Consider the following 20,668-nt stretch of genomic DNA (forward strand, 5'->3'; position numbering starts at 1 on the left):
GGTCTGCAGCACCTGTCAGACAAGCTCTTTATTGAATCTAGTGGGGGCCACAGAGTGGAGCTGGTGTGTTGGATGGCAGAGCGTGGGGGGATGAGTAGAGGAAAGAGAACTAACCCTGATATTTAGGAGCCACTGGATATGAAGTAACTCAGCGTTACACTCGATTATGCTTCAATACTCTGCTGAAGTACATAAATGCCATCATTTTAGCTATTTTTTATGGTAAAAAGGGAGTGAGCGTGTAAGTGGAAAGCATTCAAACTAGTGCCACCAAAACATAAAGGTTTAGAGAAACAATGTTTCTAAAGCCAAGGACCCCACCCCCTCCACTCTTAATAAACACACACACACACACACGCACGCACGCACGCACGCACACACACACACACACACACACACACACACACACACACACACACACACACACACACACACACACACACACACACACACACACACACACACTAAACATGAGTTTCGGTGTCTAAGGCCAAGTATGCTATTCATTAATATAACAATAACACGATTTGTATTATTATTATTATAAATATATATTCCGATTGCTGTTGTCATTATTATTATGAACATGATAGAAAACAAAGACTTATAAAGTTGAATGGCGTATTTGCTAGTATTTGTATTCATATCTAAATATAATGTTATACAGTGCAGCACCAAGTATTAGGGCTTAAGAAACAGCAATACTTTCCCCTCAATGCGACACTTCCACCACTCCAACTGGACCACTGAATGGCTCTTATCACTGCTAAGGCTCACAGACGGGAGAATTATAAGTTTTTATATATTATTACACAGCATATTCCTAACAACTTACCTTGAATTAAAAAAAGTATTAAAGTATTGAATCTTGAATCTTTCCAGAATGTGTGCTTTTCAGAAGAACTAAAAATCGGCCACATAAGCTTTTTCAGAACATTGAAATGATACCAAATGCTGCACCTTACGACTGAGGTGATAAACGAAAGCAATTACATCATATGTTTGCAATGTATTTGTCATTAATCAATAGGCCTAATTGTATTATCAAGCTCTGAACCTCTTATTTTTTAGTTGCAAAATAAATGTTTTTTTTTATTTATGTTAGAATATCTGCAACATTTTTGTAAACCTGTGAGGTCTACATTACGACCGATAAAGATTTAACGGTAGGATTTTACCGTTTTGTTTTGCGTTGTGTGTTCCCAAGTTCCGATTATGTTGCGTATAGGCATACGGTGTTTGAGGTTACTGCGACGAAAAATGCCATATGTTTCTAATTGAAATGCATGAGTGACTTGGAAATAGAACTGGCTTTGTTGCAAGACCATTAACACAACGATACCAATTAGTTGTGCGTAAAATGTTTGAGGTAAGTTGGCCCTCAACGTACATTTTTTACAGTGATGACAGAAAATGGTCCGCTAAACAAGACTTAATAACCAAAAACTGTGTGTGGTCGTTTATAGGCCTTTATATAGGCATAAATAGAAAAAATAAATAACAGATGCATTGCCCCATATGAACAATTTAAGTTATTGAATATCGTTTCTTCAATAAATGCTTTGGATGACAAATGTATATGAAAATCTGTGTGTGTGTGTGTGTGTGTGTGTGTGTGTGTGTGTGTGTGTGTGTGTGTGTGTGTGTGTGTGTGTGTGTGTGTGTGTGTGTGTGTGTGTGTGTGTGTGTGTGTGTGTGTGTGTGTGTTTCCAGATTAATGTCCAGGTGTCATGTCTTGGATAGGTCTTCACTGCAGCTCTGCAAGAAAAGTTTGTGGGATGAAGTTGTACAGGAAAGGGAAAATAATAAAAAAAATAAATAGAACCAAATGCTGGTGCCACTTCAAAGAATATCTCTAAGTCTGGGTATACTGTAGCCGACAAAATCCAGTTGTCCTTCGTCCAGATCTGCTTCTATTTACTCCTCAAGGTTTCATTTCATAGTGCCTTGCCTTGCTCAACGTGTTTCGGATGTACAGCACGTGGACCGACAAACTGGGCTTTTTGACGGATGTACTGGACTAAAAAAAATACACCACGAATCGTACAAACTTTTACAAATGCTCTAAACATATATATGCTGATCAAAATGCAGAAAATATGATCTTGGCTTTTTTAATGCTTTAAATAGTCTGCTGACCAGTGATTCTTTCAAATAAATCTCTCTCTCTCTCTCTCTCTCTCTCTCTCTCTCTCTCTCTCTCTCTCTCTCTCTCTCTCTCTCTCTCTCTCTCTCTCTCTCTCTCTCTCTCTCTCTCTCTCTCTCTCTCTCTCTCTCTCTCTCTCTCTCTCTCTCTCTCTCTCTCTCTCTCTCTCTCCATGATGTACAGATAGACAAATGATGAGCTAATGCTACATCATGAGTGGTGCTGCTGTTTAATGTAGCCGTCATCCACTTGACATTTAGGTGGGGGTCATCAAGTCAAACACAGGGGTTAGAGTGGACCACCACAGGACACCACATGGCTGCTATTTGCAGGCTAAATATTTTTGTCAGTCATAATATTGAGATATTGTTTTCCTCTCTTCAGACTATGACTATTAGTTCAAAGTAATGCATGGGAATAGCTCAGATATCAAAATCATTGTCACTGAACCCAAAAGGTGATAGGCCCAAGAATCAAGGTCATGTAGGTCTATTCATTAGGAAGTTATTTATAAAATTAGGACCAAATGCCAACAGGTTTGTCCTATATGTCATATAGTTAATAGGCCTACACATGTAGCAACTCAGCTGAGCTCTATAGTTGGAATTTGTTAGTGAAAACATTATCCGAACAAGACAAAAATTAAGCAAGACCATATTGCCATGTGTTATTCCCTTAGTTCTTAGTGCAATGAAGGGCATGAAAACATAGTAGGACTGTTTCGGTTAAAGAACTCCTTGTTGCAAACACATGTTGATGAATTTACAAACACGCCTGCAATGAATGAGTGAATAAAGAGCCCACATGGAGTGCAGTTGTGTACACATGATGTCTCAAACAGCCCATCCATCAAATCACTGACATTTAAAGTGAAAGACAATAAACTTAATAACGTGGGCTGCAATAAAACAATATTCTGACTTTTTATTTTAAACAGGGTTTAAAATGTCGCCGATAAAAGTTTGCAAACTGGTGATTGAAACATGTTTTAAGCATTTTTAGAATACCTATTTTTGATTAGTGTGAGGATAGTAGCAGGGTCAGAAATAAATCGATATATTATACATCGATATTATCAAGCCTAGATTTGTTTCTGTAAGAAACCGAAAGATTATCTTGCTCAATTTAATGTGAAATTGATCACCTAAATAAACAAATGTTATTTTTAGTACAACATATATATATTTAAAGCATATATATATATATATATATATATATATATATATATATATATATAGAGAGAGAGAGAGAGAGAGAGAGAGAGAGAGAGAGAGAGAAGTTTATGTATGTTAGGCCTATTTGCATATGCATTTATGTAATTGGCTAGGCCTATAATAAGGACTGTTATAAAATGTTAAATTATAAATGAATCAGGGTGTAAATAATAAAAACATGAAGAATCCCGGATAATATTTAAATAAATGATCAATTGTTTTGTGAATGAGACGTTCAATTCGGCCTATACAAATATAGACCTATTGAAAATTGTCAAGGCTTGAATATACAACTCTACACATGTCAACAGTCTAAAAAAGAAAACGTAGCTTTCTTTAACCACAATGAAGAAGCCTCGCAGTCAGATTAATTCCCAAGGTGTTTCAAGAGTTTATGGGTAAGGCCGAGGCCGGAGAGAGAGCTTAATTTGTGATACTCGGACTGGAGGCCCCCCGGGAGGATACGTTTGCAACATCCCGTGCAGCGGGACCGGAGGCACTAGGAAGGAGCTCGGGCCAAACGGAGGAAAACGGGAGACACGCGCCGGTTCAAAGGGATCAAACGAAGGATGAAACGTCTTTGGGTTGCCCGATGTTCTGGAGAAAAGTGATGAGAGCGCCGGGACAATGCTGCCTACTGGAGGACCACCATTGGGACTCGTGAGGAAACTTGGACGACTTTCGATGGTCATATCCTGGTAGAGTTCTAGTCTGGGCACTTGCAGACAAGAGACTCCCCTGCGCGCTCCGTACACGGGGAACCCGGGGCTGCGCTCGTGCGCAGAGCACCCGCTGTCCTTCGGCGCGCCAACGTGGAAGAGTGGCCGCTTGAAACGCTTTCTCCTCCGAAGAAAACTTCCATTTTCAAACATATCGGCAGACATCGGATCCAGCGTCCAATAATTCCCCTTTCCTGGATTCCCGGGCTCCCTGGGCATTTTGACAAAGCAGTCGTTTAGAGACAAGTTGTGACGAATTGAGTTTTGCCACGCAGGGAACTTTTCCCGATAGTATGCAAACCGATTACTTATAAAATCACATATTTCACTCAGGGTAAGCCGTTTTTTGGGGCTTTGAAGAATTGCCATGGTAATAAGAGCAATGTATGAATACGGTGGCTTCAGCGGAGCCGCGGTGCCGCCTGAGCTCGCGTGAGTCTTCTGTGCCAAACTCTGCTCCGCGAGACACTTTGGAGTTAAGGAGGACGCAGCGCTTTGCTCCAAGCCATCCCCGTCTTCCTCCAGCAGTGAATAGTCCTTGTTTTTTTTTTTTCTTGCCTTTGTGTGTTCTACCGCGCCAAAGTCCTTCTCCTCCATGAGTCTGTTGTCCAGGGTCATACTCCCAGGGAACTGGTTGCACCTGCCCCCACAGAGGTGTTCAGAGTCTCTGCGGACCGTGGCGGGTACCCGTACCCCTTTCGCTTTTCATTTTAAAAAACAAGGATGGAGTCATCATCTGACTGTGCGTGGCGATGTTTAGCCCAGTCCGCAACATGCATATCTCCGCCTACTCCTCCTACAAACATCCTCATGAAAGCCATTGGCTTTTGGCCTTGGTGGGATAGCCATATGCCACAACAGCCATGTGCTTTGATTGGATATTTATTCCCTTAACGCTGACAAATATTTTCTGACCAATCAAAAGGGTGTGGTGACAATGTATCCTATGCCTACATTTCATAAAGTCCGTATGAGCAAATTAAATCGGACCCTTTAAAAGCTATGGAGATCGCAATCTTTCATTTTTATTGACATTAATTCAATTACAAAGCCAATAGGAAAATATCCATTAAGTGTGCCCTTATGGAGGCGGCTGGGCTCTGCTCATTGGTCCATTATGGCTCTCGTTTACTGGGTGGTCTGTGACTCTCAAACAAATACAACTGGTAAAAACCTGCCCCACTGTTTAAATAAAGTCCTCCTAAAATACAGCCAACAAAACATGATATCCTCTTATGCCTTACACAGCAAAGGATACTGCCACACATTTTATTTCACGCAATTCTGTTAAAATGCATATTCTTCATTGGAGCTCTGCGTATTATTGTCGGGGAGCACACAGGCTACGGGTGCAGTGTCTCTGGAGAAGGCTTTATTCAAGAGGATAATTCTCCCGTTTACAATAAAGACGTTTACAATGCAACTTTAGGGGGAAACTTTTCATCCAAAGCAGCAGCTCATATGCTGACAAAACAAGATTTTCTATAATATTCCAAACAATTGAGAAGGTAGAAGCAGCCTTTTTCATCACAGATTTTAATGCACACTTTTGCAGAACTTTTTTAAATAGTTTAGAATTAAGCAAGAAAAGTGCACCTCTTAGCCAAAGAATAATATATAAAAACTTATATAAAAAAACAGAACAACAAATAAATATTATTTCAAAACAGCAACAACAACAGTGTGTACCATTGAAAGCAATTAGTTTGCACATATAAGACCAATCATGTATTGAAAATACAGTAGACAAGCATGTACATTAAATGTAGGTCTTGTTTTGTAAACAAATGTTCATAAAGGGGTAAACAGTTGTATGAAACTCTTTATACCATGTGCATGAAAAAAAGATGAACTGATCTGAATAGATGCGATACACACATAACCATTCGTACCGGATCGTTGTTATTGTGTGTCTAAAAGGCAAATGGTTACAATTCCCTACAATTAAATCCTTCCCAGTAGTAAGCCTTTAAGTGTGCAGGATGTACCGCTCATCCCATTCTCACTATTTGTAGCCAGGCATTTTAATTGTATATAAACATAGTGTGTGTGTGTGTGTGTGTGTGTGTGTGTGTGTGTGTGTGTGTGTGTGTGTGTGTGTGTGTGTGTGTGTGTGTGTGTGTGTGTGTGTGTGTGTGTGTGTGTGTGTGTGTGTGTGTGTGTGTGTGTGTGGCACCTGTTTGCCCACTCCCCAGTGTATGCCCTAGCAGGCATGGTGTTTATGCAGAGCTGAGGTTTGCAGTACAGAGTTTCCACACTTGAGGCAGCGTGAGTGGGTGTTGCCCTCTTTTCTAGGAATGTGCCAGCAGTTGACGCATCGCACTCTGTACTTCTTATACCTGTTCAAGGGACAGACAGAGGGAGAATATATGGCAGATGGGAATACCAATGTAATTCAGTGTATTGCAGTCATTACAGACAACATTTACTTGCATAATAAAATGCTGGCCTCCTCCAAAAATGCCCAAACAATATGTCACGCATTAGAATTTTTCAGGTAAATAATAGCAGAAATGGGCGCGTTTCACTATAAGCCTGGCGTAAACATTACCAGCTCAGAATGGCTCAGGTCAGTGACGCACCCTCAAGTGATCTTAGAGGTTCATCCCACTTTGAAGAGGCGAGCCAAACCAAACCTCAGAGCCAGTGGCAAACCTTGGTTACGCAAAAAATGACTCGTCATTGGTTTAAGTACCGGGTGATGTCACTTTCCCCACAAACTAATGAAAGTGACATCGACTGGCTGGCACCACTGTCAAACCTGTCTATTCTCCACCAGAGGTGGAGGGCCGTCTGTAAACTCTGTTTGAGGGCTGCGTCATACCTTATGCCACAGGCGTTGCAGAGCGGAGTCCCGTCCTCCGCGTCCCTCCACATTGGGGTCTTCTTGGTGCAGCAGGACGCACACTCCTTGCTCTCTGGCCAGGGGTAAGACAGCTTGTTCAGTTCAGTCCAGACAACTTTATTCTTCCCAAGAAGAGCAATTCATTTGCAGCTTACCCAGTCCAGACACACAACTTAAATACTCACAGGCCAGGTTGTTACATTTCAGAGGCCACAGATCAACATCCATCAGTCAACACAATGAAACAAGCGGCATTCAATAAAATAAAACATTTTGTTATACTTCATGCAAATAGCAGAGTTTACAATAATGTAACAGTAATTTAAAATGACTATGTTGTATGCTTATTTATTCACTTTCAGGGTACATTTATTTATTTATTTAACCTGAAATTGGAGGGATTGAAGGACTTGACAACAAGCCCTCATTTTGTTTACATGCAATAAATCGACCATTACCCAGCCTTGTCAGACACATAATAGTACAACAAAGTATAAGTGGTGGGCTTCAAAGGACTACCAAGTCAAATCTAAAAACGTCCTTCAGAGGAATTGGGAGAGCATTTTAAAAGGGATGTGAAACTTTAACTGTGTTGACAAGGCCAAAATAATTCTATGAGTCCTTAGTGCCCACATCCTCTGTTAAAATGATCAAAGGCAACAGTGTTGTTCTACTATTGTCTTTGTCGGCAGACAAAGAAAACAAACCCCTCAATGTGTGCAGTGCCACTCCTTCAAAACACATACACACAACCACACAACTCTAGAAAGAACACTGCGAGCACAGTAACTGTGGGTATTGTGACTTGTCAGTTTAAACTGCTTTTATACCCTAGTGGGACTTAGGCAGGGGTTCCCCAAAATCTTCATGCCATGATCCTACTGTGGAGGAGCTTTTGCCCCTTAGCCGACCAAATATTTGTAACCATGTAATAACCATGTCAATAAAGTTAACCAGTTAACATTTCTCTCTATATATTGTTATTTAAAACAGTATTCATCTCTCCATCACCTATCCCCCCCCCCCCCCCCCCCCCTCAAAATACATAACTGATCAAGTTAAACTGACAAGACGGTAAGTATCTTACTGTGGCAATCCCCTGACCCTGACCCACCTGGTTGCCTGCTGTGACCCAATTTTTCGTCCTGACCACTGGTCTAAGTCGCCAAAGCAAGGCGTCAATCCACTGATCTCTAGACAGGCAATAGCCGCCATGAAAACTAGAAGGATTTTTCTGTAATTGCAATTGCCTGCTTTATTGGGGATGTCGGCAATCAGCAAAACATAGCATTACAATGGCCTTGATGTTTAAGGGATGGTTTTTGTAGGGCACGACAGAAACCATTGTGCTATTGGACTTCAAGCCCTGCTGCCATGTGGTCTGTGTATAAAGTATTTACTTTAAAGTCTCCTCGTTCATTGCCAAGGGCACATAGCACTACCAGGCTCAACATCTGCATTACATCACAGAGTGAGCTTAGGGTTCTCTGCATCTTCCTAGTACTCCTTTGGATCTGAATATACGGTATGGTTTACACTGAGACATCAAACAAAAGAATGTACCCAACTGTAAAAGAACAGTTAGATCGAATATCGACAAATATTTGATTCCATGTTTTTGTTTTAAATACTGGTGGCAGCCAACCCAATTTAAAATGCTGTATGGGAAATAATGAAAATGGCAACATAGCCGCTCATTAAAAAAAATTAGGGTTTGTTAATTGGTTGCAGAGCAGAAATGTTTCCTGCTCATTCTCTACCCATCCATTAAACTGGATGAATGAAGGGACTATATTTAGGCATTAGAGGCTTAGGCTATTTCCACAACAGTTTCCCTAAATACCCCTTTATTGTTTCTCATTAAAATTCTTCCACCTGTCAAAGCTGTGGCAGGGTTTTAGCGTAGAGTATTTTGCTTTTGAGTGACAATATTATATGTTAAGGTGCCATCTGGTGGAATGAATATATTTTAGAAGTACCTCAACCCTAGGGTATGTCATTGTCAATTAATTAATTAGTAATTAAACCAAAACGGTTTTTCTATTTATTGCTTTAAAAGTGGTAATATCTCTTATATGATTCTGAACATGGCAATCGATACCATTTTGTCACCAACTAAAATAAGACCGTGTTTGAAAGAAAACAGGTGTGAAATCTAATGTTTTTGCAAGTCTCACCAAAACACTTTGTGAACGTTCCACTCAGAATGAAACGTAGGTATAGTTTTAAGTAGGGCCCGACCGATTCATCGGCCTGCCGATTTAATCGGCCGATTATAGCCTTTTTGAAAATAATTGACATCTGCCAAAAAGACGCAGATTACAACCGATTTTTTTTTCTTTTTTTTTTTTTTAAATGTTATTGCGCTTAGTATCCTGCAGATTGCGCTCCTACTCGCCTTGCTAACTAACAACTTTAGCTGGAGTAAAAAAGAGGAGATTTAATTTTTCCGTGCAACATGAAAGAATGCTCGCTCAGGCAGCTGCGCGCTCACCTCACCAATGTACACAAGACGCGTTGTTTGAGCATGTTGTGCCTGTTTTTCTTTAGGTCCCAGGCCATGTTAATTTGTTATACTGTAGACTCCAACGGTGAGACCATACTGCTCAGCACGCACGTGTTAGTCACTGCTCACGGTTCTGCATTCAATTCACATATTCGTCAAAAGTGTTTAAAGTATATTTAAGGTATCAAAAACTACGTTTTATAGACTTTTTTTTAATTTATTTTTTAATCGGCCGATTAAATCGTAATCGTAATTTTTCTCTGAAAATAATCGGCATCGGCACTCAAAAATCAATATCGGTCGGGCCCTAGTTTTAAGTTATAACAGTCTTTTTGTCAATCGAGGTGTCCTATACTCATCGACGTCAAATTGAGGGGACACAAGCGTGCGTGGATGGGTGGAGCTCTGCCTGGGCAGTGGATGACTGTGCTGTCCGAGATAGGGTTAAGCTTCTCGTACAATTATATCATAGCGCCACAGTGTGTGTCTAGATATGCGGATGTGCAGCCCATCTGGACAGCCATTGTATTGATGATCCCGCCAGAGTCAGGGTCAGGCTTCCCGGACATCTGTAGTATAACGCTACGGTGTGTGGATGTGTGGAGCTCCGCCTGAGCGACGATATATTTTGATGTCTGCTTGACGGTTTAGCTTCTCAGTTTAACTCCATGTGGCACATTTCAACGTCGCTCATTATAACTCACTCATTGTAATAAGCATCCTAAAGTTGCCGTGGGTCGTAACATGCCCCTCCTTCCTAGAACTGTCAGTCCAAAACACCTTCTTTTTTTTTTTACCTCATTAGGGACCTATTTTAACGGTCTGAAACACGAGTGAGAAGCGCCAAGCGCAAGTGGATTTGTGGGCGGTTCTATGGCGATGTTGCTATGTTACCGGCGCATTAATGACTCTTGCGCATGGCGCAAATCTAAAAAGGGTTGGTCTGAAGTAGCCTAATTACCCGTAGGTGTGGTTTGGGCGTAACTTGCAATAAACTAATGAGAGTGCCATCTCCCATCCCCTTTAAGAGCCATGAGCGCATTTGAATCTGACAAGTTTATATTTTGACAGCGCGCTTGCAGTCTCCGATGAGACAGATGCATGACCACATGAATTTCAAACTTCAAATGGCTCAGTTTATGGCCAAATATTATTGCCTAATTCGCACATGGAATAGCGTTTTCTTCCACAACTTCAGTAACACTGAGTCCTCAAATAAATTTCGACAAAGAAAACTTAACACACACATGATATGCGGTAACTGCATGCGGCTCTATTTAATGACGTACGCAATACATTAAAAAACATAGTTTCTTACAAGTATTGTATCCATTATCGTTATCGACTTGTGTTAGACTGCATTATGCGTTACGTGTTTAGTTTGCGTGTGTTTAAACAGATGGACGCACACACGCGCACCCGCTTTCATCAACTCTTTTATACATACACACACGCACGCCTGCATTCATTCATTCTTTTTAACACTCACTCGCCGTAAAAAAAAGTTTTCTCTCACGATCAAATACTCATCAATCCTAAAAGTTATGGGCTTGTACACGATGTCTGTGTCAAGAAAATATGTATTTGCTGTACGGTGTTTACAGATGCATTGAATTAAAAGTACAAGTTACTACCGCTGTATCAGCTGTTCTTTCCCAAATAATTTAGCAAGAATGTGTGGCTAGGTAGATGAGAGAAGCAAAGTATGCGCGAGGTGCACAAGCAACATTATGCATGCGCCCTTAAAATAGCATCTGAACAACGCGCCACTGTCTTTAAACCAGGTATTTCCTGGTTTGTGGCGCAATTTCTAAAACTGCAAAATAGCACCAGGGCAGGTTTGCGCCAGAACAAGCCTCTTCCTTTTGCCGAACCGCCCCTTGGGGCGCAAGCTCATTCCTTAATTTACAGGCGTGTGGCGGTGGAGGGAAAAGAACACTCTGCGCCAGTTGCAAACTAGCAACAACACATGCGTCAGTGTAGAAAGTCATTTGTGCCGGTTGCAAGATAGGGCCCATAGTATTCAAATTCCAACAGGAACAGTTGGTTCACTTGTTCTTTAACATTAAATATAATGGGGTAATCAACCATTTAAAAAAAAAAAGTACATTACTATTTCCCCATGAGCTATATATGTCAAACCTGTATTCAGAAGACTAACTTGGAAATTGGAGCTCATCTATCAAGGCAGAGTAGTTTTACTCATCTGAGGCAGATGGGGAGAGAGGGGAGAAAGGGAACCTACTGGAACTGCTGGTTGACAGGTCCAGGTCCTCCTCTGAGCTGCTGCTCCTGAGGGAGCTCTGGGACGGCCGTGTCCGCCGCCTTGGTTTTCTTCTGTGTGATGAGGAAATCCTGTTACAAGTAGGAATCAATTACATATTCCGGCTGCACCACACAATTAATGTGTATTGGTAGCATACCTCGAGTGATCACAATACTGTAGCATGGAGAGTAGGTGGCAAAACCAAATCTTACCACTATAATAGCAGGCCTGTCGCACCAGTTACTCAAGTTACTCAAGTGCCAAGCGCGACCACGCACACACCGAAATACACACACACACACACACACACACACACACACACACACACACACACACACACACACACACACACACACACACACACACACACACACACACACACACACACACACACACACACAGGTAAGACGTTTAACGGCTCCGCCATCAGCACACGCGCAGGTAAGAACATACACACAAACGCACACACATGCGCACACACTAAACACACACACACAAGCACTCGCACACACCGCACGTCAACACAACACCCCTGCGGACTGTTTTAGTTGTTTTATTTTTCTTATGTTTTGTGTGTAGGCTATGCTATGTGTGACTGTAGGCTACTACTGCCTGTCTTGGCCAGGACACTGGAAGAGATGTTTAATCTCAATGATGAATATTATTTTCAACTACCCAATAGTAGTTGCCTTGCATTTTAAAATGTCAATGCACTTATCAGCCCTGAATAACAGTAAAAACTATTTAATAATTTATTTGCATGCATAGTATGCTACACTTTCCATTGAACAATTACCCCTGTTAATTACAACTAGAGGTTGAGTGCACGCAATGCCCGCGCGAAAACTCTAGTCTAAGCAAAAAGAGAACAATACTATACTTTCATATAAGGACAAATGAAATAGAAATGCAACAGCAACAAATAGACTAAATAAAAAATGGCAGAAAGGAGTATACACATACATACTAGTAGTGTGAGTTCCGTAAACCTTTTGAAACCGTTTACGAATTCATAATATTCAGTTGCAGAAAAAAATACAACCTGATGCGTTTTATTTTCTGGACTGAAGAACATGTTCACCTGTACTTGGAGAAGACCAGTAGTCGACACTGCCCCCTACTGTGGTCGAGCTCGCCCTGCATGCGGAACATCACACCCTGGAAGTCGGGGTCTGTGGCGTCGGCGCTCCGGTTGGGGTGGGGCTGTTTCCTGCGTGTATTAGCCCTGCATACGGACGCCATGCTGGTACACTTTTGGGAGCCTGCAGGGGTATGGAAGTCCTCCGCTGGCATACCCAGGCGATAGGAAAGGATTATCAACACCTTAGATGATTCATCATTTTTAAACATCAAAGCTGCCTATGAAATCATAATCCATAATTTAAGGATTATATGTTTTGGAATAATTAGTAATGATTGATTTAATGTATAGTATCTGACGAATGATAAATCTAAAAAATAAATGACATGATGAATGAAGGATAATATTATCATGGAGAAAGTGCTATATTACAATAACCAAAGGAGAAGATTGTATTTTCAGCCAGTCACCCACTACCTGCTTTAGATGAAGTTATACACTGTTGAGGGTCTGTAGATTCAGAGTCTCTCGTCCAGGTAAAATACGACTGCTGGGTAATCGAAGGCTGCTTTGCATTTTGATCCAGATGGTATTTTATACATTCTGTCACCGGGGTTTTGCCAATTGTTTGGCTTTTGTTCTGGGACAGTTCTTCATTTCTTAAAACGGCCCATACAGGGGGTTTGGGCATCGAAGTGCATGTGCCGGCATTATCCAGAGGGTCAAAGGTTAAAAGAAGGTTGGACTTGACGTCGAGGGCCACAGTGGTGTCAGTGGTCAATAGATCCACTGCATTGAAATATTTGTGTCCTAAACAAACCACCTTGTCTGATTCATAGGCTGGCTGTTCGGCCATATATCCGCAAGCATCATCAGTTGTTAGCGAGAGATGCGTTTGTGGCCAAGCCTCAGAGGTCCCGCTTCGGGGACCCAACTCAGCAGACCTCTCCTCGGACCCTGACATATCCCCTTCTGACCCTGTGGCGACACTCAACTTGACCTCCATTGAAGCTTTGTGGGCAGGCTGGGGATGCAAGCTATTGTTTTCATCCACAGGAAGCGGCCTGCCGTCATAGGGCTGAGTTTCAGTGAGGATGCTCATGTTTGCGTTTGTCGTACACAACTGCAGTGGAAATTTATCGAGGCTCTCGCTGGAACTTTCACCCAGGTCACAGTCCATAGGGGGGGTGTCACAAGAGCTCTCGCCTCCTCTGCTGGTGAAAAACAGAAGGTCCTCATGTTGAACATCAGCATGAGAGGAACATTCCAGAATCCCCTGCCCTCGCAACGATGCGTCAGACTCCGAGGGAGATGGGTAAGCTATGGAATTTGAATAAGTGGAAGAGAAAGAGGACGAAGTGCAGTCTGATTCTCCTTGCCCTCTGTGGTGTAGAAGCTTCTCACACTGCAGATTGATCAGGCTCATCACCTCCCAGGGGTTGCTGCCCTGCAGGTCGGGCCCAATGTGAGTTGTAATCATATACATGCCACTGTTCTCTTCCCCATCATAGGAAAACGTTTGGGCCCAGCTGTGTTGAGGATATGCGTCCAAACAATTATTGGAAGGGTGAGCATCCTTTCGGTCGCTGGTAACCGGGTCAAAGGTTGAGCCACCTAGATTTCTGTGGCTTGGGGCAGCGAGTTTGGAGGCCTCTTGAAGGAATTGAAGGATTATGGGTTGGGTGGCTGATTGGTCCTCAGGATCCGTTGTGTCATTAGTCTTGTTATTGTTTTGGGTAGACACAGACTGTAGATCTACCGTTGTGCTCATGTTCGTCTTGTGTCTAAGTAGGTAAAGGAGAGAATTTTTCACAAACAAATACATGATTATGTATCATATCATATGACACATTCCCCTTTTAATTAATCCACTATAATGTTAAAGTCAGCCAACCTAACCGAACCAAACGACTGTTTCCAACAAAAAAAATTAAACAACGATCTAAGCTCTAACAAACATGCAGGACAAATTTAAATGAAACCGTTAGCTGAAATGTAGCCGATTTGAATCCCGTATATATTATTATATTGCACTGCTAACCTGCTCGATTGTATGCTACCATTTCGTTATTTGCATTCCAAACCTTTCGATACAAATTACCTAAGCATTTGAAATAACCTGCAATTAGAAATGTCGATTTGGCTCACCGCTTTAACTCTATAAGTAACTCTTGTAAGGCGTTTCAACTCCAATTTAAGTCACCTATTGAGGGGGCTACTTTCTTGTTTTCACCCTAATGGAGCTCTGTACATGTAGGCTTTCCTTTGTATAAGCCTTAGTTATTTCAAATAATTCTGGGTTTCGCGGTACAGAACTCTTAGTTCTCGAGAGGAACGCAGGCCAGCCCATTATGGATGCGCGTGTAAGGTGACAATACTTTGATGGTAACGACTTGCTGATATTTGGTTACATTTCGCCCAAAATTCCAAACATTCACTGTATGCCGACTTAAATATGGTGTGCAAATTGGATGTGATGATGTGCGCGTCGATCACTTACTTTTGATCCCCAGATCGTTCGATCACCTTGGATGAACAACTGAGCCTGCACATTTTAGGTACGCGGTCAAAACACTATAGATCAAGGTATAAAGTCAATTTTGTAAAATTGTAATGCATTGAAATACTTACCCTAGATCACAATATCTGATTATCAGTTGTTTGGATTACAAGTAGGCCTAAATTGAGTTACACTAGATTACTAATTTGAAAATAGCGACAACTGCCATTTCTCTTTTGGTGTTTGGGACTATAGGTCACCCAGGTGCTATTCGTTTACTTTAATTGCGTCCGCGGCTGTCGAATAAATGAGTGGTTAATAGAGCAGCTCTGGTTCCCCAAGGTAAGGGCATAACGGCGCTACATCTCTGCACACCTCACACAAACGTTTGAAGTTGCACAATCATTTGGCACAATTAATTCAGTCCTCTGTTGGTTGCCTCGTCTTAAGACCAATTTCTCGAAATGTTCTTTATTTTATTGCACGCATGTATCCAGTGGGTAAAGTACATCAACACGTTAAAACAATACAATTGCATGTGAGTATATTCAATGAGTTGTTTCGGGACATTTTTCTAACAGGCCCCTAAACCCAAATGCCGACTGAATCCACTGCTGAACCATCCGCGTGTCGGACTTCTTCATAAGTTGAGGTAACTGTTTGGGCATTTGCCAGTGGATTTAGAAGAAAAGCAATTCGACAGTAACAGGGTTTTTAACGATAAAAGTAGGACATGCTCTCTGATGAAAACAAACTAATATAAAATATATTTAATTAGAAAAATGATCCAGTGAAACAAGCACGTGTTGAGACAAATCAAGATCAAGAAAATACATATTTCTTTCAGGCGAATTTAGAAGGAAATCAAGCATAAAATAAATGCCTTATACCATTTTCGGTTTTACTAATGTTTTTGAATCCTTCTGCACATTGAAACGGATATACGTGTTAATTGAGTCTGGTGGCCCAAGAGCTGGAATTATACAGTTAAGATGCTTCAAGAAATAGATGATAACCATAGGTGCCTCTAGTCACTTAACTACAGAAATGGGTGTTTCTTTATCAAACAGTATTGTCTTTGACAATGTACCATGAAATATTCTAAGTAGGCCTACATATAAGAGAGTTACTTAATACTAGTGGGTGGGTAATGTCATGTCAACAATGAAAAGCAATCACTTAATCAGAGTCACTTAAAATGATTTGAAACCAAGAGGTGGCTTATCACCAAAGATATATCTTTTATAATTATTTGTAGGTTTTTATCTAATGGAAATCTGTCTCTTTGTACTCCCTGTTTGAGTATGTTGCAAGGTAGGACTACATAAGTTAAGTCAAATTTATATTAAGTCACTTCATACAAAAATATTGTTAGTCATTCATATGCACATGACAAGTGACATAAAACAGCATAAATTATGAAAAACATGGTATTGATAGTTGTGCGTACTTGACGTTTAGAAGTTGTAACATGGAATGTTTCATTCAATCTCATAAATGTTTTTTTGCCAAAACCTGACTTGGCTGGCTCTTTGGCAAAAACAAACAGCTTTGAACAAAGATCATTTTGTGAGATTGGATGATGGAAGTTGACCTCAATTCCTCTGCGTGAGAATTCTTTCAACTAGAAATAGCGATAGCAGCTTAGCAGAGCGTTTAGCATGGCTGCTATCCCTCAAGCTAACACTGGATATCAGCCAATTTAAGTAGAAACCACATGGCCTTCTGGGCAGTGTTTACATTTGACTCCTTAGATTGTGGCCCTTCAGAGACGTCATTTCCTTGGGCGTAAACTGGGACCAGGGGCACGGGTACACCAGCCAAACCGTCTTGTCTAACTTAAGTTCCCATCGCTGAAGCCAACTCCGACCAGACGGGGCTTCTCCTCAGTGGGGCTTGGGAACGTGGCCGTCCACATAGAAGTTCCTGGTGACCTTGGGCAGGGTCAGCTCGATGCCTTCCATCTCCAGAGTCAGAATGATCTGGCATCCCAGTCGGGAATTCTCCTGAAGCAAGGGAGCCATGTCCAGCATGTCGTCTTCTCTAAAAGGAGCACAGGGGTCATATCTTGTTAGTTTACCATAACGGTGGTAAACTAGACCATCTGTCATTTTCAATACGACATTGGAAAGTAGTTAAAAAAACGAGTTTAGTCCCCAGCGATCCATCATGGCATCAGAATTCGGTGTTCATACAGAGGACAGGGGAACATACTGGATTGGGGAGAAGTCATCTCAATTACAAGAGATGCAATGCAACCCATGGCTACATTGAGACCCATTAAAGCAAATTCACCTTTCATCAGGGTCTGGTAGCTTGTCTAAGTGATCACTGCTCACATATACATGGCACGTCGAGCAGGCTAGAGAGGCCTCACACGCTCCTGTTGGATGAAGGGAGAGTTTATTACACATGTGTTGAGTAAATACTGTTCATATATATATAAAACATTTTTAAGTGGAAGCTATAGTAAAGACAGTGCCTCTTACCTTCAAGTTCAATTCCATGCCTATGAGCCAGGTACATCGCGTTATCTCCCACTTTGGCCCGGACTGGGATCCTCTTCCCGGAGCGATCTACATACACCACGTTCACCCTGAGCAGTGAAACCAATCACTATCTATTATCCCGTTTTTGCATTCTCTCAATGAGACATGCTACAAGTTGACCTTGTAGCATGCTTTCACCTTTGATCGATACTGTAAAGTGAAGTTAATGATTTTACATTTAATATTAGGATGATATCCAACTAAGCTACTACAGTAGCTCTACATAAAACAGTATATGACACTATTGAATTCAAAATCTAAGTCAGTTCAATACAGAGCTGATAGTATAGAAGCTTCCATAGCCGTGGTTGTCAGAAATCACAGTAGGCTAATGTCTATTAACACATTACTTACACATCTTTTGGGTCCTCTGCGTTGGAGTTCCCCACGTCGTTGTGACAAACACCTTTGAGAGGAATCAACGAGATACGTTTTTTTGTTTGATAGATGAAATGACAAGCTGATGGTTTTAGTACGTTGTAAAAAGTTACTTGCGAGGCATTTGGATGATGACTACGCAACCGTTAACAAGTGCTCATGAGGTTCATCGATTGACATGGATATGTGTGTTTGTACATCGAGATGTACATGCTGATTTAGTTCTAATCAAGGCTTATAACGACAGACTCAATCACACAATCACCATGACTCGACACATTGACTGCCAACAGCAATGGGAAAGGGGATGGACACTCAGTTACAAAACCCTACTTCATACGCCACTAAAGTATTGCAACTGATTGCAACTCACCCATCGTAGTCTGCAACTGGCGATTCAGTGTCTGTAGACCACCTGGGAACCCTTGCTTCGAAAGAAGGGCAAAACCATCCACACAGCTATTTAATCTATAAAAAGGAGATGCACTGCACTGTCTTATTACTCTAGAAAGTCTGAATGTCAGCCCCATGCTCGACCGAACAGCAGTGGACGCCGCCATTCTCCTGTTTTGATCACATGGATTGACTCGGCCAATAGTAAAGGGGCATTTGTTGACAACGTCTTTCACTGCTGTACCCTTCTTCGACACCAGGGGGTGCCTCAAACAAGTTCATGCGACACAAATGAAATTACCAGTATCCAATTTCGACCTTTCCTGCATTTTCTCAGTGAGTGGCTGGTAAGAGCTTCACCTTCACTAGAAACGCCGTGTAGTGCACCACAAAAGGGGAATTAACTAACATTATTTTTGATATTAAAACCTGATGGGAGGCGAAGATAACTTATCTGATGTTAGGTGGAAGTCAGACAACACAATGATTGTGACTGGGGTGGGGTCAGCTCTGCGTGAAAAGAGGTGTTATGTTATGTCTGGAGCCTGTTCAAATTCTACTGTCACCCTACCCTGGCTGCCAGAGAGAGAGATACAGAGAGAGATTTGCCAGTTTCACATCAGAGTTTAAGGCCTACCAGATACAGCATTCTTTTTCAAATTTATAAGCTTCAGTGACTGTAAAAAAAACAAAACGAAAAATAAGGAGATAACACACACACACACACGCACACGCGCACAGACACAGACACACACACACCATCTCTCCTTTTACTATCCTGTAAAAAAAATTGGAATGCTAAGGTTTTTAAATTGTTCTATAGGCATGTATAGCTATCCCCATTTGGCCATGTAGAACCCCAACTCTTTAGATGGCCATAAATGGCTGCAAGTCTCCCTCGGCGGTCCTTTGATTGGATGATGTGCGGCAAGATCTAACATTCTGCTGTGTAAATTATCACACTCTGTATAAACTGCAGTCCCGTAATAAGCCACACATGTAGGCACTTGCATTGAACCACATGATGGGACACACACTGAAACACTGAAACACACACACACACACACACACACACACACACACACACACACACACACAGACACACACACACACACACCGACACCCACCCATACAGGCATCGTGGGATAGCTTACCTGTGTGTCAGTAAAGTCTTGCAAGAATCCGTGTGTGTGTGTGTGTGTGTGTGTGTGTGTGTGTGTGTGTGTGTGTGTGTGTGTGTGTGTGTGCGTAAGAGAGTCTGGGGTCTTTCTTTGCTTGACTTTAAACGGTGATTCAACCCCTAGCTGTTTCTGCAAGCTCTACCTCTTTTGGTCGGTGTAACTCTATATCTCATGCAAGGGGCCTTTTAACATTTACATAGAGCTATTTGGATAGGTGTTAGGATGTTACCAATTTCTCTTCCAAGTTATATTGTATACCAATCTTTTTGTTTTTTTTCACAGACTGCAAGAAAAATGCCCTAATAAATCCTTTGTAGTCGTATGCTTCAGATCAGATCTTGACATGTCTTAAAAAATAAAATACAACAATGTGATGGTGCAATTGTAAAAGCCATCGCTAAACCATGAAGATAAATCGGTTTCAGACACAATCAAGGACATGTTTTTGAGACTGATTGAGGCAAAGGTCCTGGAGACATGTATGAACACACTCTGCGTTCACTCATCTCTCTGTTGACACTCATGCTGGGAGTTAAAATGTAATGCATTATGTGTCCTTTGCAAACGTGTATCTGTGCACGTTATCAATGTTTGCATTATGTGTATCTTTGGTTGTGTGCGTTTTTGTGTCTATGATTACCCTATCTTTTCCACTGCGTTGTGTGTTGGTGTGTGTAACTGTGTGTCTGTCAGTTTGCGTTTAACTTTGTTTCTATCTGTGTATATGTGTGTTTGTTTGTCTTTTCATTTGATTGCACGTGTATATGGTCATTCCTGTGTGTGTGTGTGTGTGTGTGTGTGTGTGTGTGTGTGTGTGTGTGTGTGTGTGTGTGTGTGTGTGTGTGTGTGTGTGTGTGTGTGTGTGTGTGTGTGTGTGTGTGTGTGTGTGT

The 20,668-nt window shown here is 41.6% G+C and overlaps 3 protein-coding genes across 4 annotated transcripts; all 3 read right to left on the reverse strand.

Moving 5' to 3' along the window:
* Positions 1-3,410: 3,410 nt before the first annotated feature.
* LOC115540684 (forkhead box protein D2-like) lies at positions 3,411-4,819 on the reverse strand. The gene has a single exon (XM_030352172.1). It carries the CDS (start codon positions 4,695-4,697, stop codon positions 3,753-3,755), a length of 945 nt encoding a protein of 314 aa, XP_030208032.1. The 5' UTR covers positions 4,698-4,819; the 3' UTR covers positions 3,411-3,752.
* A 775-nt stretch (positions 4,820-5,594) lies between these two features.
* zglp1 (zinc finger GATA like protein 1) lies at positions 5,595-15,559 on the reverse strand. 2 transcript variants are annotated; one of them, XM_030350682.1, is made up of 7 exons: positions 15,409-15,559; positions 15,278-15,322; positions 13,255-14,561; positions 12,778-12,982; positions 11,676-11,767; positions 6,904-6,997; positions 5,595-6,418 (listed from the first exon to the last, which is right to left on the reverse strand). In XM_030350682.1, exons 3-7 carry the CDS (start codon positions 14,546-14,548, stop codon positions 6,283-6,285), a joined length of 1,821 nt encoding a protein of 606 aa, XP_030206542.1. In that variant the 5' UTR covers positions 14,549-14,561; positions 15,278-15,322; positions 15,409-15,559; the 3' UTR covers positions 5,595-6,282. The 2 variants fall into 2 exon arrangements, with proteins under 2 accessions (XP_030206542.1, XP_030206541.1); XM_030350681.1 differs by having other exon boundaries at positions 11,676-11,785.
* A 149-nt stretch (positions 15,560-15,708) lies between these two features.
* On the reverse strand, positions 15,709-18,775 carry fdx2 (ferredoxin 2). Its single transcript, XM_030352324.1, has 5 exons — positions 18,578-18,775; positions 18,181-18,232; positions 17,767-17,873; positions 17,573-17,660; positions 15,709-17,320 (listed from the first exon to the last, which is right to left on the reverse strand). Exons 1-5 carry the CDS (start codon positions 18,762-18,764, stop codon positions 17,164-17,166), a joined length of 591 nt encoding a protein of 196 aa, XP_030208184.1. The 5' UTR covers positions 18,765-18,775; the 3' UTR covers positions 15,709-17,163.
* Positions 18,776-20,668: the final 1,893 nt, after the last annotated feature.

Source organism: Gadus morhua, chromosome 3 (assembly GCF_902167405.1).
Source record: "Gadus morhua chromosome 3, gadMor3.0, whole genome shotgun sequence".
Lineage (NCBI taxonomy): Eukaryota > Metazoa > Chordata > Actinopteri > Gadiformes > Gadidae > Gadus > Gadus morhua.

What these genes read in the sequence shown, in the direction of transcription:
- LOC115540684 (XM_030352172.1), bottom strand. Translation starts at nt 4,697, where the DNA reads ATGACCCTGGACAACAGACTCATGGAGGAGAAGGACTTTGGCGCGGTA.
- zglp1 (XM_030350681.1), bottom strand. Translation starts at nt 14,548, where the DNA reads ATGAGCACAACGGTAGATCTACAGTCTGTGTCTACCCAAAACAATAAC. An exon ending in CTGGTCTTCTCCAAGTACAG is followed by an intron (nt 11,786 to 12,777) that starts GTGAACATGTTC and finishes TACTTGTAACAG; the next exon opens with GATTTCCTCATCACACAGAA. An exon ending in CCTGTCAACCAGCAGTTCCA is followed by an intron (nt 6,998 to 11,675) that starts GTAGGTTCCCTT and finishes ACCCCTGGCCAG; the next exon opens with AGAGCAAGGAGTGTGCGTCC.
- fdx2 (XM_030352324.1), bottom strand. Translation starts at nt 18,764, where the DNA reads ATGGCGGCGTCCACTGCTGTTCGGTCGAGCATGGGGCTGACATTCAGA. An exon ending in CCAGTTGCAGACTACGATGG is followed by an intron (nt 18,233 to 18,577) that starts GTGAGTTGCAAT and finishes TTCCTCTCAAAG; the next exon opens with GTGTTTGTCACAACGACGTG. An exon ending in GCATGGAATTGAACTTGAAG is followed by an intron (nt 17,661 to 17,766) that starts GTAAGAGGCACT and finishes TTCATCCAACAG; the next exon opens with GAGCGTGTGAGGCCTCTCTA.